Source organism: Lepeophtheirus salmonis, chromosome 11, assembly GCF_016086655.4.
Source record: "Lepeophtheirus salmonis chromosome 11, UVic_Lsal_1.4, whole genome shotgun sequence".
NCBI lineage: Eukaryota > Metazoa > Arthropoda > Copepoda > Siphonostomatoida > Caligidae > Lepeophtheirus > Lepeophtheirus salmonis.
Genome location: NC_052141.2, coordinates 17,538,187 through 17,558,799, shown reverse-complemented (window position 1 = coordinate 17,558,799; position 20,613 = coordinate 17,538,187). Strand labels below are relative to the sequence as shown.

The 20,613-nt window shown below is 33.7% G+C and overlaps 1 protein-coding gene across 1 annotated transcript in view; it reads right to left on the bottom strand.

Moving 5' to 3' along the window:
* Positions 1-8,747: 8,747 nt before the first annotated feature.
* da (transcription factor daughterless) overlaps positions 8,748-20,613 on the bottom strand; it is a 53,036-nt gene continuing 41,170 nt past the window's right edge. Inside the window, exon 2 of the mRNA XM_040721181.2 lies at positions 8,748-12,195. Coding sequence (XP_040577115.1) covers positions 10,458-12,068 — 1,611 coding nt within the window. The 5' untranslated portion in view covers positions 12,069-12,195 and the 3' untranslated portion in view covers positions 8,748-10,457. The remainder of the gene's footprint in view (positions 12,196-20,613) is intronic.

The following is a 20,613-nucleotide window of genomic DNA, read 5'->3' as shown; positions in this document are numbered from 1 at the left end:
AGTACTTCCAGTGTATGAACAGAACCTCCCGGATATTTGCAAATCTTTCAACTGAGTCCTGATATGCCTCACCAAACACCTGTCTCAATCCAGCCATGCTTTAATTCTTTCTCCATCAATTGTAAAACCTCAAAGCTTATTTCACTGAAGGTTACAGTCTCTTAACATTTTTTGCACCTACATGAAAGTGTATTTAACAACTGTTGTTCCATGCATGCTGAAAAAGGATACCAACTCTTTCGCTATCTGAAAGTCCAAACTGACATCCAGAATTAACAGGAAAAATAGAGACGTACTTGAGGTATCAGTACTTATTCAGCAAAGTTTTTCTCGAAGTTATTCTGTTATCTGCAGAACTAAACTTGCGAAAAGGCTAATAATTACAAAGAAATCAGCTATCTCAGGATACAAGTCATTTGCTGCGTTCATCATACACTCTTTGATAAAGTTGTCATCAGTAAACGAGTTTCCTTGTTCTGCCAGCTACGTACTTTTTTGAAAACTTCTAAGAGTGACAGATTCATTTTCAGCAAATTTTCTCGTGTAGATGTTTTTTTGTTTTTTGAGATTCTAAACTACTTTTCATGGACTCATATTTCTTGGAGGAGGGCAACTTTCCAGATAACTTTAAATACATTGGTAAATGTTCTGTTTCATAGTGAAGCCGAAGATTGTGTTCTTTTAAAACTGCAACACATTCGCTACATATTACACATTTAGAGTTTTGGTCCTTTCTTTCGACAAATAAATACTTTACTCCCCATCCCTAGTCCTCGTTGAATACGTGACACTCGCTATCCATTTTTTTTTTTTTTTTTTTTTTTTTTTTTTTTTTCCCAAATTTTTTGTTCTTCATATACACTTAAAATATATACGGAACTATTCTCTCTATCACATTCCACAAATTTGTCAACTGAATCCCGATGACTAGAATCACCCTCATCTTCACACATACTTTTCCACATTCATTCGTGAAATCCTGCCTCATCTAACTTCCAGAGTAGACTTGAGTTAACTTGTATGCAGATATATTTATTTCAACTCGTTGGATCGTATCCTTCTTTTTCTGTTTCATTCTCATTCTGTGGATTTGAACATTCCTAGGTGTTTCATGAACCTTCTCTTGTCAGGCTTGGAGAGTCCTTGGGGTAAATCTCTACTGTGAAATAGATACTTAGGCTTTTTTCCTGGCAGCAAAGCCTACATTTAATCTCCTGGGAGTATGCTATTAGTCTCTTAGTCAATTGTCTTTATAAGGTTCTACCATGTCAAAATTCAAAACATTTACAATATTGTTTGATTGCCCTATCAAACTCTAGTTCATAAATAGTGTCTTTAAGTAGTGGAAATGAAGGGACACTTTTGAAGGTTCCTTTTGACAGAATGTTTCAACAAGAACTTGGTTGCTTTAAAAGATGGGGAAATTGTTTAAATAAAATAGCATATTCATACATATACTTGATCATCCATGGGCTTCCGTTGAGCAACTGTAATGCCTTCCACGTTTATGAATTGGGATATTTGGTCAGCCACCTTATCATATCTCACTGATCCATGTATTTTTTAGTCCGATATTGATTTTTCTATCTCTACGCAAACGAGCCTAGAAGTTCCACCTTTCAACTTGCGCGTTGCAATAATTATTTTCCCGATCCTTCAGATGAATAAACAGAGAAAAATAAATTCTTTCTCCCAGTGTCTGAAGCTTCATCAAAATTATTTCAGGCCTATGCAATGTCTTGCATATAATATATCTAACCTACCTTAATGGACCTAATACATTCATAGACATACATGCAACGTTATCCAAACTCATTTGCAGGAATGAGGCCCTTTTACCATTACTCACTTCACAAACGAATAATGAGATGTATAACCAATTATTTTCTGAACTTTGCATGTTCCGTATGTTTTATTGCTCTAATTAACAGTAAAAATGAGGATTTTGTCAAAGTTGATTTCAGTTATTTCATTTTGGAACTCATCGAATCAACTGTCACAATCCTCTTGAGAGGTTTTTTCTTTGTCTTTTTTGTCTATTTGAAATTTTAGACTAATAAACCCATCCCTCTGATTATTGAGGTTTCTAGAACCGTCATCTCTCTCCTTCTCAAAGCGATAACCTGAAGTAGTCGTCGATACGAATGGTCTACTTGATGTTGAGAGAGTCAGTGTGGATAGATAGCTAGAGGTAAGTTAGGTTAAATTGAAGGAATTTTAACAGAGGCTTTCCCATCTTTTTCTTTCTACTGGGATTCGAATCCTTTCATTCACATGTGAAATCATAAAGTATGATGTGAACATACAGCAACAACATTTTGTTAATCTTCTTGATTAAAGCTAGTTGTCCCGAATTGTTTCATATGGCTCACGTTGTAGTCAACCGTGAAGAGAAGATGGGATATTCCGCTTCTTCGCTCTTAAGTACTAAACCCAGTAGCGAAACGTGACCCACGTGATCAATAGTTGAAAAATGTATTGGTCCTCATACACTTTTTTGTCCGCTAGAGGGATTGTTTAGTTGAGATAATTAGGAGGAGTTGTAAGTTATTGAATATATCTTACTTTTTAGAAAATGCTCATTCGAGATCCAGACTACGGAAATTGAATTGTGGAGCATAAGGGGAAGGATAACAATGGTTAATGTCTACCTTTTGAGATGAATGACTACTCGTAACTTCCTTTTTGAGGATCTTAGTTTGAAGTATGCCTCAAACTGTAAAGTGTTTCGTGGAAAGAATTAGCACAACTTTATCAAAAATACTTTACTCTATAGTTTTTGTTATTTTTCATATTCATTAACTTTCTTATTTCTAATGTAATTATTAATCTTATCCCTTACTGAAGACAAATTTAAAGCTAACATAAATTATTACTTGTTTAGTTTCATCAAATTCCTTTACGGGAAAATACTCATATCATACATGTATCGGTATAGGCAAGGTTGTGCCCTTATATGTCTAGCGGTCGGTTCCTGTTCTAGCTGTTCAAAAACTAGAACCGACAAAGTCGAATAAAGAACGGAACCGATACTGCAATATATTACTTATTTCTCTCGGTTCTTATGCGTATTTTCGTTTGTTATATATATATTTTTTTTTTGTTTATAAGCTTTTAATATTCTATCAACAGGGTTCGGAAGCAAAAAGTGGAGTGAATGACTGATTTTCGAAAAATGTCTATAATTTTATTTTTTGACAAATAATTTTGAAATTTTTTTTAACACAACTTGGAGACACGACCTTTGTAAACATGTTCACTCAATATGGCCGACCTCAGCAGCAATCACAGCCTCCACACGGTGGCTGAAATACATGCAGGAGTTGATGATGAACTTCTCAGACAAGTTATTGCACTCCTTCACAATGGCGGCCTTCAAGGAGTCCACGTTCGGGTGAGATGTCTGGTTAGTCCCCCTCTCTAAATTGCGCAACAAAGTCCCATGGGTTCAACTCCGGCGAAGATTATGGCACCATGTCCTTGGGCCAATAATCAACGGTGTTGTCGGCGCAGAACTTCTAGCATTGGGCCGAAGTATGTGAGAATGCACCATCTTGGGGTCCACAAATAGTTGTCCTCTGGGTAATTGGCCTTGAGTCATGACAGTATGGTGAGCCTTTGCACCTTGTAGTAGGCCTCCTGCCCGATTTTCTCCCCAGCTTTAAAAAAGAAGGGAGGCATCTTCTTGCCGTCGGACGCCACGACCACCAGGACCATTGTTTGGGCCGAATGTTTTGTACAGAACACCCACTTGATCTTCTCTGGTAATCCCTCGAGCCAACGGTCGTTCCAACGGTAGTAGCCCTGGTCTACAGTGAAAATCTTCTCTTCAGAGAAATTTTTTACGGTTGATCCATTTTCCTTGATCCACTCACGAACTTTCTTGCACATTTGCAGTCTCCTTTCCTTCAGAGTATCTGTCAACAGGTGGCGTGGGGCTCTTGTGTAAGAGGACACCTTCAAGTCCTCCTTCACAGCCCTCTTGATGGCCCCCTCGTCCATATCAAACTCGTTATAGGTCATTTATGGATTTTGTCGGGTCTTGCTTGGTCTTCTTCTTCAGATCTCCCAGAAACTCAGAATCCTTTTTCAAGTTGTGTCCCCCACCTCCTTCTTTCCTTCAGAGGTATTTCCATCCTTTTTCATCTTGTTCACCTTGAAAATGAGGCTCCTGAATCATTTCAGAATGTCCATAATCTCTGACACTTCAATTTTGGCAACCAGAAGGTCTAAGATCCTCAGCCGTTTGACTTCTTGCTCACTCATGATTAAAGATTTGAGAAATGTTTATTATTGTTTACTTATGCAGAAAGGACAGGAGATTCCGAATATCCAGGGGAAAAAAATTACAAAACCTCTTTATTTTAATTACACAAGTATCATTTATGAACAGTCCACGTTTTGCTTCCGAGTCCTGTACATAATTTTATGTAAATCAAATAAATTGTAACTTTTACATCATCACGCAACCTTTTTCTCAAAAAGAAATTGAAAAAATCCAGGAAAGAAACCCTTTCCTACTAGTTATAAATATCCATGCTCTTTTCCTCTTTCCAATCATTTCAATCTGGGTAAAAGAAAACATAGGTGTGGAAGATGCAGAAGGTCCTGAAGTGAATAATTATTTTATTAGTCTGACACAACAAAAGAGATCCCTTACTACATTCAGAACTGAGCTGAAGAGGAAGTTAGATATATGGTAAAATAAGTATTAGTGACGTCATATGAAAATCATCATCTCACAAAAAAAATGAAAATGCTGCATCATTATATCATCTCAGGCTAACGGTCGCGTTCAATACTTGGTTTAAAGCTTTACTTCGCTCTACTGCTACTACAAAGCCAAAGATAGACTCGAAGGAAATGAGAAAAATATTGGCAATCCCAGTTAATCAGCTTTTCTTGGGTGTATTATATTAAGTGAATCTTAAGAACTCTATGCAAAGAGTGGACACTCAAGGCAAGGATTGAGTTTAGTTGTTCTCAATTCTAACTGGCTTAAAGGTAGAAGCTGCTAAGTGAAAGAGTTTGAATAGGCCGTCCCCCCACAGTGAAATATAAGAATAAGGGGGACTATGTCACAACAGTAGTAGTTATATTTAAGGGTGATAATTTTGGTAAGAATAGAAAAGCGTGCGAGGAGAAATAAATAAATACACATGGCATCATAAATAATTAAATAATTTACATCTTCTATCAATCAAGAATGTTATCATTCCCGCCTTTATTATTCAATATTAATATAATATTATATAGATGCTGATAGTCGATAGAGAACTGAATAAAATGCCTAAAATAACGTCGCCTTCTGTCTGCATTTATGAAAATGGAGGCCCAGGAATTTGGAAAATACTTACCGGATGAGAAACAGATGACCTGTCGGATTTGTCGATATAATTGTGTCTTTAGTCTCCTATCTAGAATTACACGCCACTCATTATCCTCATCTCATATCAAGAGCATGGATATTCATCTAAAAAATCAAGTTAATGATGAATACATCAAGTCAAACTCTGATCTCACAAAGATGCTTATTGCATGTAATATAACCTTATCCATTGCTAATCATCTATGTTAAAAAAATAAATGGAGAAATACACGGGTAAATCTATCCCTTCCCAAGAAAACATCATTAAATTAAAGGAAGATGTTGGTACTGATGTCATTTATAGAAATACATATAAAAATGTTTTGAGTCATCCACACCAAATGACAATCAAGTTATCAGTAAAAAGTATAGAATATTTACTAATTTCGAAATGGGACTCTGAATTTTGTACTATTTAACAGTAGGTATTCGATTTTTTTTTTTTAAATCTAACCCTAAAATATGATTCTATTTTAGCTAAACATATCAAGAATTATGATACACAACTCATTAAATAGTAAAAACAACTGCTTAAATGGTCACAACAACGGGGGTAGTAGCATTGGATGGTTCGCAGCTAGTTTGTCTGAGACTAGTTTCTTCACTTAAAGACTTGGGTATGATAATTAGGTTTTCCAATATTACATAGTCAATAAATATTACTTTTTTTATCACTTAAGGCTTAGCTATGGTTGATAGGCTCCAAGAAATGGTGTTCAGAAAACACATAAAAGGCAAAAACAACTACTTAAATGGTCACAACCACGGGGATAGTTACATGGGGTGTTTCATTATAATTAGCAATTGTGTAAATCCGTCATGATAATAGTATGTTGTTATATAAGCATAAATAACGGGGAAAATATTTTTTTTGATGCTCTTAATAAGGAGTAATATCGCCGTACATTACTAGTTAATTAGCTTTTGATCTAAATCTTTAAGATTGATTTATTTCTAACATTTTTTTATTAGTATATTTATTGTCTAATTTTATGATTTTGACATTCACTTTATTATTAATAATTTGTTAGATCTCATCGGTATAGATATATCTATCCTGTGCACAATTGTATATAACAACTTCCACATGAAGAAGAGGGGTGATTATCTTTTTGATTAAACTCCACGTCTCGCTTGTGTTTTGCAACCTAAAGTTATGACATATTTAACTGGATTCCGGTGTCAGACAAGAAAATATTATTTGGATCAATCTATAATTTCAATATTCTGTATATATAATTTATTGTTATTAGTTATATGATTCCAATTGTTTAATTTTGTATATTTAACATAAATGTATGATGGTATATTTTTTATTATGTAGATTATATTTAATTTAAGCCTTCTTTTTTAAACCTGGAACTTCAAATATATTTTGAAATACTCTATTTTGTCGTTTCATTAGCTATTATTCTGAGAATAAGGTTCATAATGAATTACAATTTCATAGAGTGTGACGTTTTCAAATCTACTGTAACAGATAAAAAATGTCGTAAGTCAATTATACGTAGTATATCTTCATTAAACATTTTGCTAATAAATACTTTCGTTATACCCTCAAAAATCATAATAAAGCAGGCAGATGATAATCACATCAGTATTTTAAACAATGATACCATATGTATTTTTTCCCCCCTTCTCCTTGCACGCGTTTTTCTCTACAATATTATCAACTTTAAATATAGGTCAGTGTTAAGAGCATGGTCTTCCTCTAACACTATTCCTTTTAATTATTCATTTTTACCTTAACTGCTCTTTCCCTAGAGTATTTTAAATGAAACTGGGCATGTCAAAAAAAAAAAATTAAACGTTCACAATTTGAAAAATCTTTTGGAGGTGAGCAGTTGGCTTTCATGACGTTGTATTAGACCAGCTACAAGTAGCTGTGACGAGGGAGATAATAAAATATACAAGGACATTGACAAGAATATCTAGTAGTGCAGCCGAACACTTAAGCCAAAAACACGTGGTCTATTTTATCATTTAAATTTCACAAATACGCAAAAGTGGTCAACAATTTCGTTCCTGATTAAAAGAAAAAGGGGGTACGTTGTCGTAAGGTAAACATCACAAGCAACTCACGTGGTAGTCACAATCGTACCAGACTTACTCCACGTTAGTATGTCTTTGAATTAAAACCGGTTTGAAGGGGGGATGAGGCCAGAGAACGTTTCAAAGAACTATCCTTTAATATTGCATCCTAACTCATCATGAAATATTCTTAATATTTTTTTCGACTAAGTGTCTGTTTGGTAAAGTGCCCATTCACTACATGGTTATTGGGCAAAGTGTTCTAGAACTGCAAAAATCATGTCAACTGTCCAATAATTAAATAAACATATTTGAAAGTGAAAAAATACTTAAGAGATTGAGTCAATAAATCATTTAATGATTGAGACTCAATTGACGATGCGAATGAATTAATGGTTTGGATCGAATGTGTTCGAGCACATATTCATCTTCTCAAGTCCTGCTCGAAACTCCTCTAACCGAGTTTGTCTCCGACTATAACTGTCATCAAATATATTATATATTTTTGTTCGGCAAAGTGTCATTGAACACATAAACCAGTTTAAGGTAGTCTTTCATACGTGTGATTAAAAAATTGTTAGTCATCCGTTACTTTCCTATCAAATCTTAATGTGATTTTTGCTTAGTGTTCATATAATTGCTCCAATGGAGTTTTATCATAGTGTTTTTATATAAGTACTCCATCATTCTGAGGAATTTTCTTTGAAGACAATATATAGAGGAGGTTGGCAATTAAATCACTATTTGTGAAAAAGTAAAAAATTGAATGAGGGTTCAAAATTTGATCCTTTTGAAAAAAAAAAAAAAATACGATTCACAAAGCTTAAACAATTACTATCAATATTAATATTTAGAGGTAACTCAACAGCCCTAAAGTTTGGATATTTTACATAATCGGATGTATTTGTTCTAGAGCCATTTGAAGCTTTTTATCCGTTCGGGTAGCAAATTTTGACCGTAATTAAATCGTTTTCCTTAGCCGGAGTAGTTCAACAATGACTTGCGCAGTGCAGTCATAAATATAAATTGCCGGAGAGCACTGATATCACATAAGTTTATAATGCACACATCTAATATTGTAACACGTATCTTTTCGTACGAAAAGAAACCGATAAAGGCCCAAAATCAAATTGTTATAGATCATAACGAAATCATAGGTCCTATGTATAATTGGTAATTAGACTGACCCATGTTATAATTAAGTTTTGTGCAATACAATTTACAATTTATAAATTGTATAATATTGTCTATATAAATCCCCCAACAAATTGTACACATTTTCACCATTTATAATTCATTTAAAAATGAACCCCAACACGGAAGTGATTAATTCTTTATATAAATATTCTTTATAATCATAATCAAGAATATATTTTGCTTATTACAATAATAAATAGCCTGTTGTTTGAATGTCTCCTGTTCCTTCATTGTTTGTCTAAATGATAATATAATGTAATAATATTTTTAATTTACTGCATAATTAATTAATTAATCATAATATTAAAAGAAGGAGAAGGTACGATGAATGATAAAACAAATGGAAATACATAGTAAAAAGATAGAGTAAGTACAAGGTTTGTATGTAGTTGTGGCTGGGGATTTCTTTTACAAAGAAATCCCCTCCACAAAAGAGGAGCGGAGGTACAATATAAAAAAAGTAGGGGGTTGAGTTGGTTTGAGGGGGGTGGGGCTGGTGGAGTAGTCATAATTATGAGTATAATAGGTAGGATGTGAAAATTATTGAAATCTTCGTGAGCATTCATTAAAAAAAAAAGAATAAGTTTGGTTAATCTGCAAAACATTAGTGCTCTAAGGCCCGATGCTGTTACAAGGGAGGGGAGATGCCCCCATAGATGATTAGAGTATTGATAGAAATATATATTGCAGGGACAGAGATTTGCCTTAGTTAGGCCGACAGATAATAAATATTATAATCTATAAAAGTGTAATACACCTGTTTTGTTTAGTCTATTATCATATATTATGTCACAATCTGGAACAAATTAATCACTCTATTAAATTGATGGCTCTTTCGGCAAAAACAAAATTCCATAAACATACCAAAGTTCAGAACAGAAGACAATGGAATAGTAGTTATTTGTATGCCTCAGTATAATTTTCTTCTTCTACGGAGGATAGTCGAAATTGGTGGATGAATTACACAGTGATTTGAAAGGGGGGGTGAAATTCAATGAGGGCCTTTTTCTAAAAAAAAAAAATATATATAGCATTATTTAAAAAGGACTTTATAAATATTTAAAAAAAAAGTCATTAAACTAAATATATCCGCTCAGTCTCGGAAAACAATTATAAATGAAACAAATTATCAAAGGGGAAAGGCTCTGATCTTATTTTCAAACTAAAAAATGACATTATATTAGATTAATTATTCGTCGCTATTTTGATCATTTAAACGCGTATATCCGAGTACTATAGTTTTGACAGTATATTAATCTTTGTCAAGAGATATGCCTTCTTTCAAAGTTCCCAAGAAATACTTTTTTTTTTAAAGATATGTACACTACCAAGGATGACTTGGACATTTTCCACATCCCCAATAATAGTCTTCTTTAGATAAAATGATATTAAGTACACGCATACACAAACAGGATTTGACAGACTAATAATAATTAATTATAGATGAGTTGAGATGTATGTAGATGGGTGTTTTTTGAAGTTGAGGAGTTGATGAGAATGTCATTATACATGACACAAAAGCACGATGATCATTCTTATAACTGTAAGATCTTCATTTGTTATTAACATTCAACACAAGAGTAGAGAGAGTTGTATCGTTTCTCCTTCTTCTTTTTGAGTAGAGTAAATTGACCAAAGGAGCAAACGACGTATACACTGAGTAGAGTTTAATTAATTATATGTAATTGTTTGTAATCATTACTGATTTTTTTTTTTTTAAATACATATATCATTGTAGTATATATATATATCACAACAATCCGAGAGAGAGAGAGAGAGAAACGAACTTTTTCGGAAGAAATAGATTATGTATGTAGTACGACGTAACGATATAATCATAATGGATTATTAATATAAACATTTATATAGGCGGATGCGGAGGGTAACCAGTGAGGACGCCTGGAGGCCCTTGAGAAACTGCTGCAGAGTATAAATTACTACTATTATTAGGAGAGCCGGCGGTTGAGGAAGGGATTCCTATTACTCCAGAGGCTGTGGTGATCGTGGCAGAGGGAGGAGGCCCTACGCCATTTAATGAAACGGAACCCATCAATCCACTGGCTCCTCCCCCATGAGGAGGTTGTTCATCCGATTTTTCTTCTTCCCTTCTTTTTAGACAGGCTACCTTGGGATTGAGATTTCTTTCGCGAACCTGCTGTTCTAGGGTCATTATAACTTCAACAGCCATGTTTAGAATGCCTAATTTAGTTTGAGGTTTGTCGGATTCTAGGTGGCTCATGCATATGCGACCCAGCTCTTTGAGAGCTTCATTGATATCTCGGATTCGAATTCGTTCACGGGCGTTGTTAGCGGAGCGTCTTTCTTTTTCCCGTATATATTTAACTTCTGGAGGCACATCATCGTCCTCATCTTCGTTTTTTCTTCTTTTGCGTCCGTTATTATTTTTTTGATGAGGAAGAGAGGTTGTTTGATCAATGATGGAAGAACTACTTGGTTTACTATCTTCAGATATATTACTACAACTCTTTCGTTTTTTACCTATTGAGACACAGGATGGGGAACTGCTTCCAGCTCCCCCAACAACTGGAAGTAGTCCTCCACCTCCTGAAGAAGGAGATGAACCGGGAGGAAGTAAGGAATAGGAGGAAGGGTCGCCGACGACAGCGTCCATATATAAACCCCCATTCCCTCCTCCACCATTGGTAGACGATGAGCCGACCGAAGACATGGGTGGGAGCTGTTGGGGTTGAGATCCTCCAAAATCGGTGGTTGTGGCGTGATTTCGAAGTACATTGATGGCATCATCAAGATTGTTCCTATTGAAGGGAGCAGGTGAAGAGACCGGAGTCCCTGGATTAGAACTATATCCGCTCCCTCTACCACCCCCATCCTGGTAGAGAGCAGATTGATCCACGACGGAATTGAAACCACTTGAGCTGGAATAGTTATTATAAGACTGCCACTCTCCGTTGCTGGAGCTTCCCGTTCCATCTGGAGTAATGAAATATGGAGAGGTTGAGGAAGTGGGGAGGATGTCTCCCCCAGAGTTGTTATTATTATTGTTGTTGGCGTTATTATTATTGTTGTTAGAGGAAGAAGAGGATGGAGAGGCTCTTCCCTTGGGTCCCACAAACTCTTCCCCATACCAAGCAGCCGCCGTGGAACTTTCTTCTTTCGTCCTTATTCCTCCCACATCCTTGGACTCCCTCTGACCAGACACACTTACTGTCGTTCCATTAGATCCACTACTAGGAGGAGGTGGAGCAAATGGAAAGTATGGAGATTCGGGTGAAAAGTTATCATGAGCATTAGAAAAGCCACATCCTGAAGAATTCACGGGAACTGCACCAGGTGGAGCTGAAGGTCCACCAGTATATTGCCCATTTGGGTCTAACTCCTGAGACCCGCCTCCGGGATAGACGCCTCCGCCTTCCTTGTTTGTGATTTGGTGGAAGGAGTTTTGAAACATTTGATAGAGATGAAGAGTGTCTTCATCTCCTCGTCCCGCCATTTTGAAAGTATGTATATTTCTTGAATTAAGTATTAAAAATTATGCTTTTTGAAGTGGAAGGAGTTCACGTCGTCGTTCAGTAGAAGGGTATGGCACAAAGACCGACAACATAACACTCATACGTTATCTGTAATATAAATAAAATATCCTTTGAATAACAATTAGATGAGTACATATAATATACAGAATAACAATCAAATTTTAATTATATTACGTAAATATGTGGCATAAGAAAAAAAAAGAACATACGGTGATTATCAAAAGAAAGAGAGAAATAAATACAACCAAAGTCAATTTCCATATCTATTAGTGTTGAGACTCCATATTTAGGTCCAGATATAAACTTTCAAACCGAGTCCCAACACTACTAAATATAGACATCTATTGAATACTACATGATGTCAAGTGATTTGTACCTATATTTCGGTGGTTCAGACAGTAGTCACAGACCGTAGAGCAAAATTTAATCTTTAAAATTTAGGTAAACTCAAATAAAAGAAGAAAAAAAAGGAAGTACTTTTTTATAATATTTTAAAAAATGAATGTAACTTTAAATGAGGTATTTTAGCAACGAGCTAAAGTATTACATAATTAATCAAGTCATTTTAATTTTTCTTTCTTAAGCTGGTATCATTATTAATTTATTCTTGAGGAGAAAAATGTAAGTAATGAGTAACTGCGTGTGATTGTACAGGGGGGTCATAGGGTAAATTTGGTGTGAAAAAAAATATTAAAAAAAAATATTTTGGAAACCCAAATTCAAACATTAAATTTTATAAAAAAAAATTGAATATTAAATTTTTTTCAAACAAAATTTCAAAAATCCTCAACTATTCACAAAAAATAATGTTTTTGTAGCTATTTATATATATTTAATTTTTTTAGAAAAAAAAATTGAAAAACTAAATTAAGTTTTCTAGACAAAAGCAAAAATTACTTAATTTGTGGCGGGGCTACAGCCCTCCCCTTGCGAACACCCATGGGAGGTATGTATAGGATTTAGGGAAAGCCTCTTATGTACTAATACCTAAATTGGCAACTGCTTTCAACAGCAACAGCGTTAAGAGAGGTCATTAATTGTTGACTTGATTAAAGCAAAATGGTTCAACAGCCCTTGACAGCTATTTAGGCCAAGGATATTCAAAAATCCATAGCCATTCACACAAAATTAAATCTTTTGCTCTGTTGCATAATTTTCCCAAATAATTTTTTTTGTTATTATTATTAAAAAACAATTACTCCTTAATTTGGGGCGAGGGGTTACAGCCCTTCCAGCCAAAGCATCATCTGCAGACGTCACTATTACTCCCTTTATTTATCAAAAAGATTACGTTATGAAATACTCTCGACGTATCAAGTTAGAGGAAGAAATCGACAGCTGACAAGAAAATACTGTAGGTAATTTTGTGTTAGTGAGTTAAGTCCGTTGAATAAGAACAGAATAGGTTCGGTCTACTAGAAGGTATAAGGGTCTCAGACGGATCCTGGATTTTCGCACTGCAGTCCAACACAAGCACCTCTATAAATGCATTTATTTAAATTAATATTATTAACTATAATAAAAATATGGAGAAGGAAAATAAAATTGCCTCTAAGCCTCTACAATGCATTTTTATCTAGGTATTTAATGACAGCTATTCATTTGTATTCACATAAGGAAAAGATGAAAAAAATCGAAGAAATAATAACGGTCATGATAGATATTTAACTGTGTTTCCTTTTTTATTTATATTTGAGAAAAAATTTGAGTAAAAAAAATTAATCTAAAAATTATAATTTATTGGAAGAAAAAAAAATTAAAAATCCATACCTCCTCACAAAAAATTTAATTCTTGAAAACAATTTCAAAAATCCACATTTAGATTATTAAAAAAAGTTGTTTTTTGCAATAAAATATCAAATTTTTCGGAAAAACAAACCAAAAATATTTAACTATTCAAAAAAAAAAAAAAAAAATTAGAAAAAGAAATAAAAGTTGTTTAAAAAAAGTTATTGGACTCAAATTTAAAATATTAATTTTTATGGAGATTTTTTCAAAAATTCATAGCTATGCCACAAAAAAATTGCAAGAAAAATTCAAAACACAAATTTCAAATAAAAAACTTCAAAAATTAATTTTTTTGGGAAAAATTTTCAAATATCAATTTTTTTAGAAAAAAAATTCAAAATTTCATAGATATTTCCGAAAAATTGAAATTTTTGATCATGTACATAATTTAACGGAATTAACTTTATTTGAATAAAATAAATCTTTCTAAAAATAATTTCTACCTCATTTTGCTTCAACATTTTTCATACTCACCCAAAAAAAAATCCAACCAAAGCACACACATCCCTGAATTAGGGGAGGGGTACAGCCCCTCCAGCCCACAGCCTGTGGACGCACCTAGGACCTGATTACATATAATTAATATCATTTTGTGAGTAGTATATTATGTACTTAATGTTCATCTACTACTTTGTATATTTATTATGACGTGTGTGTAATATGCTTCTTGGAAAAAAAAACATCATTAGTGTCTTGTGGTCAACCGACAATGTGCGGATGGACACAAATTCAAAAAACAGTTTGAAGGAAATCTTTTATTTTCTTCTTTTTTAGAGAGGAGAAATGAATAACTGATAATTTTATTACAACATAATATTTTCCAATAAATCACGTCTTTAATCATTGTTAAACGTTGAAAAATATCCATGCAAAGATCCATACTTGAAGTTGTAAGGATTCCTCTGTTGTCGAGCCTCAATTATAGTCGTTCAACACGGACTTACAATTGTATCTAGTGATTTAAATCGTGTTTTGTTTTTTTTGTACATAGATGACCTATTTTTTTTTTTTAGAATTGGTAATCCGATGAGTGTCTTTTTATTTCCTCAACTGTTGCGATTATTATTTAACTCGAGAGTAGCCAACTTGTTTTTCTACTACATTCAATTAAAATATCAAATCCCCTTGTTGTTTCCCTTCTCCCCTCCTCCCTTGGCACAGCTGATTGTAGCTGTTCTAATGAAACGTCATGACAGATAAGCTGCTCTCCTCTAAAATATTCTTCAAATTGTCAATCATGGTTTGTATGACAGGATATGTATATTTACAATATCAACCATTTGTTAGGAATTATTTTTTGTCATTGCCACGATTTTTCCGTTCTTCTTGACCCTTTGGCAGAGAGTCCCCTTGAGCCCATGCCTCCGGGTCTTTAGTATTATATGTAATGATGTAAATCGTGTGTATTTTTATAGCTTGGCTTCTCCCACACACCCCTTATCACAGTTGATTTGTGGCTGTCAGATGTTGTGTTAGATTAGCTGGAAGCAGCTAGAATATAAATGAACTAAATAACAGTCCCACCCCGTATAAAACAAAGATATAGAGAGTAATTACTCCTATGGGGATCTCTAATTCGTCTTTTAGTACAACAACGACTTAAACTTATAAACATGGGTGAAATTAATAGTATGAAATAATAATGATAACAGCATTGAGAATAAAATAAAAAAACACTTGTGATTATAGTTGTATAAAATATGACTTCAAGGCATGGAATATTTTTTTCCCCAGTTGGCAATCTGAAGAGAGTTTTTTATTTTACTTTTCCCTATATTCTTTAATAATGTCATTAGTTTTTACCAAAAGATGAAAAATATCAATATATACAGCCGTAAACCGTGAGCATGATTGTTATGTCAAAAAAAAAAAAAAAAAAAAAGGGAATGAACAATGATGGCAAACCTGCCAATTAAAGAGCAGTCAGGACGTTTTATTAGATCAGCTGCAAGCGGCTAGAGGGTGAATGAAATAACACGTCACTCACTCCATATCTAACACGGAATTACTACATTGTCGATATTTAATTCTACTTTGAGTCCAACGAAGACTTGTCTTTATAACTACCCAACAAATCCTCAGTGATACTCTCCATCATTTATGATCCCACAAACTCTTGGTTATACACTAACATGAAAGGTCTCCTATCCTCAAGTATAAAATAATAATGGTAAGAGCTTTCTGGGGAAAAAAAAAAAAAAAAAAAAAACACTAACGATTGCCAACAACAAAAATTACGCTCTAAAAATGCTTAGGATTTACAATCCTACTTCATATGTAAGCTAGCAACCCAAAGTTGTATAAAATATCTCCATGTCGCGTGTGATTTTTCTTTCTTTTTTAAATTGCCGATATGAATAGTGTTCGTGCATTTTCCAGAATTTTTTTGCATTAATCTTTCTTGCTAGAGGAGAGAACAATTAAGTATGTAGCGTCGTCTTCTTCTAATAGGGTATGATCATGCGTAAACTAAAAAAAAAAATACAATCCACAAGGTGGTGGTGTAACAGTGTCGCTTTAAACTATTTGTTTTTAAAAAATGGTGCGGAGAAGAATTTATGCCCTCTATGGTAGTAAGATACACCTATATTTTATATTAATGTCATTGAGGGGGTTATATTATTGTACCACAACCTTCTTTATCAACTCATAACTAGAGTTGACATCTTTGTAATGAATATACTACCTTTAAAAATAAGAAAAGGAAAAATGGTTCATGCGCGTGCTCCTTTTTTCTTGAGTTAACATTTTCCTCTAAAAGAAGAATTCTAGACTATCATTGGTGTAAATTGCTTTATAATGGATAATAAAATATATATGAATTGTAATCATAATATTTTACCTACACTAATGCAATTTTAAATGTAGGAGGTTCTCCTACATTAATTCATTTTCTTCTCTCAAAATTATATAACAAGCAGCTGATATCACAGAAGTCTTAATTCATATTATATATTTCACTCACATATGCTATTTCCTCGCCCACTTTTTTTTTTTTTTTTTTTTTTTTTTTTTTCATTACAAACTACTCAAGTAAACAACGATGATACCTAATGATGAAAATTGTGTGTATAATGGGTATGTTTAAAAAACCGTGAAAATCAACATGGTAACCCTGACAATTTGAGAAATGTTTTGGAGGAGATGAGCTAACATCATCTGTGATGTTAGAGAGGAGATGGAGGAGAAAACAAACAAGGACATTGGCAAGAATTAATTCGATTTTGATCCCCAATCTTATTGTGAGTCCAAAAAATCCTCAGGGTTACACTCGACCTTTTATGAGCACACACGAACGTTCAAACAGGTTTTAAATGTAATTGAATGTAGTAGGAGGGGAAGTTTACTACTCAGGAGTTAAATAATAATGGCATCTGCTGAGGACAAGACAAATCCTTCTTAATATTACCCAATCCAAAAAATAAAAAACAGGCATTTATATCACATTATGTCAAGGTGACCATTTTAATTTAGAGGTTCTTTTATTTAAATACCGAAAATGCTTCAGATTTACAATCCTATGTATATATACATAATACGCATTCAGAAACTTCTTTTTCTCCTGACTCAACATTTACTCTAATAATGAGCATTAAAGTTAGGAAGGGAAACGACATCACCAACAAGAATCATAACATTAGAAAGAAAAAGATATCATTAACATAAAAATTAATTCCTTATAGTTAGTATAACAACACATGTGCTATGATGACGATGATTTTACGAGTCTCTCATCCTTTTTCTCCTACCAACTCACATATAATATATATTTTGCACTTGAGCAAGTGAAAAATTAAGAAAAATTAAAAGGAAAGTAAAAAAAATAATAATAATTCTTTGTAGTTATATTTATTTTTTTTTATTTTTTTTATTTAAATCATCTAATTAAATGCATAGGGACTCTCTCTCCTTCCTTTTAAAAAGGATTCATTGCATAAATACTAAATATTTACATAAGATGTTCATGACATACTCAAATAAGTAATATACCAAGTGGTCCATTAAAATCTGAACACTTTGAATTTTAAACTTGAACAAAATATGTATAATTTATTCATTAACAATATAATTTAAACAAAATTAAAACTATAAATAGATGTGTGCCCGAGCTCACTTAATCATTAATGTAGCCGCTCTTAGCGGCAATGATGGCTTCCAGGTGGCAGTTGAAGGTCTGGCACACAAACTGCAAATTTGTCGATCCCATTCAAGAGTAATATTCTCAACTGTATGTACGTAAGCTAAAGACCTCAGGTTTGTTCTGTTTTGTAACTAATTGTTTATGTTTTAATATATCGAAACATGAATTAATTATTGTATTTCAATGGACCATCCGGTATGTCCTACATAAACATTAAAAGCTATCTTCAGAATCAAGTATGTATTTTTAAATTTTACACTTCTTTTATATAGACATGAAAAAAATGAAAATCAGTCCAGCAACGATTTTTTTTTTTTTTCGTTCCGTCTTAAATGATGTTTTCTAGAGCAGTTTGAACCGATTTTTTGGTCCAGACCGCAGTCACAGACCATGGACCACCGATTATTGTTGGTCTCACTTTGTAAACCGATTTTGATTCAGTCTCACTTTATGCACCATTTTTTTTTTGTTCTCAATTAATAGACTGATTTCGGACTCATATATATTATGAGAGACCTTTTTTTTTCTAGATCAACTGTCATTCATTTTTTCCCAAAATATCTCAAAAAGTTCTAGAAAAAATACTATATACATATAAGAGACGGCGGAATCAAAATTAACCCAAGATATCTCTGTTTAAACTTCGTATAGCGTCATAGTACTAGAAAAAAGATATGATGTCATTTTATAAACAATTCATCTGTAAAATCTGTCAAGACCAATTTTTTGGGACCGAACTATACCGACTTTTTCCCTTGGACAAATCTAGACCGAGTTTTTATATGAGACCGGTCCAGACCGAGTTTTTTTTTTTTTTTGGACCAACCTAATTCAGTCAAAAAAAAAAAATATATATATATAAGGATCTCAGACCAGTAAATAATTTCCAGAATGAAACCCAACACTAATAGACATAGTATGAACGAACTCATCGACAACTACAAAAATCATTGTTCACCTCAATATTTATTTTTTTATAATTTACTATCATAATATTAAAAAAATAATACGACATGTGTGGAATATACCGCTCTATAGGGGGAGTCATAATAATTCCAAACACTGTTTTAAGGGAAATCCATAGTGTTTGAAACTGCATGATGCAGGGATATATAGTAAATATAAAATCAAGTGTAACAAGTAAGGAGGGGGAGAATGACTTTCATGTCGACCCTTAATTCTAACAAAGACTTAGAATTATAACTCTGCAACATATTCTTCATGACGGTAAGTTTGCCCGCCTATATTTTTGCAGCTCTTAATTTTGCCTCAAGGAGATTTTCCCACATGACATATTCGCCACTTTTTATGTTTTTAAATTAACTGTTGTATCTTGATCAGATTAATTATACAGGTAGGAGAAGAAAAAAAAGTCAAGCTTCAACTCAGATCTTTGAAATGTTCTCTGGAAGCAGTACACGCCATAAAATCCGGATCATGGAGGACATGCACACCCCAATCACCAAAAATCCAGCCAAGTCGATAAGGCAGCTTGCCAAGGCTCTCAATGTCAGTGATTGAATTGTGAGGAGGTATGTGAAGGATTTGGGAAGACCTCTGGCGTACAAAGACATGAGGAACTGCTTTCAACACCAACCAACCAACCAACGCCAAACGGTTCAAGAGAGGTTATAAATTTTTGACTTCGTTAAAGCATAATGTGTCAACATTTCACATCTCTTCCCTGGACATTCCCCCCCTCCCTCGACTATGTATTTTGGAGCTAAGTCAAGAAGAGAGCCTTCAGCAAAATTTGGATGACCTTGTAGTGAGATGTTTAGTTGATATATAATTTATGTACTGTTGCGCAAAGTTTGTTGTTGTAGTGAATAGTATAAATGTGTGTTATCGCTGATTTTTACTTGACTGATTAACTAAACGTTGTTGTATATATTGTAGATTATAGATAAGTAGAATAAAACCACAAGTTTCGGTATACGACAGACCTCAAGGCCTTTGTCGAACGTCAGCGGAAGCTATGCCCGAGGTTTCATCAAGAAGTGCTCCAGCGCCTTTAGGGCTAGTTTGGAGCCCATGGTAGCAGAAACATGAAATCACTTTGAAAAATAGAAGAGATATATCAAATCAGAACTAAGAGATAAAGTCTCAATGTTGTACGTCTTTTCATTCTTGCAAAAAGTGTACCCAATCTATTCGTTACCAAATAATCCACAATTTTACCTTAGATATTGTAGACTTCCTTTTGAGAAAAATCATTCTAGCTTGTTTTTGTACTGATGGGCCACATATATATAATTTATGAGAGAAGAAGAAGAAAAAAAACAAGTTTTTATGATTCCAGACCCTGGTGAATGTTTATGTCTTCTTTTTCTACCCCTCTCTTCATTTGAGAAGAGGCAACGGTTATGTATGTATGTATATTAAACATATACCGGGTGTAGACTAGAAAATGAACACGATTATACAGCTCAAAATGATTAGGTTGTAAGTGTAAATATCCTGTATATCTATTATACTTTAATTAAGCCAATAGAATACCAGACTAAAAGGTCACAATTATATTGCGTGCGGGTCACACTAGAACACAGATTTTTAAGCTAATTGGAGTAGCCAGG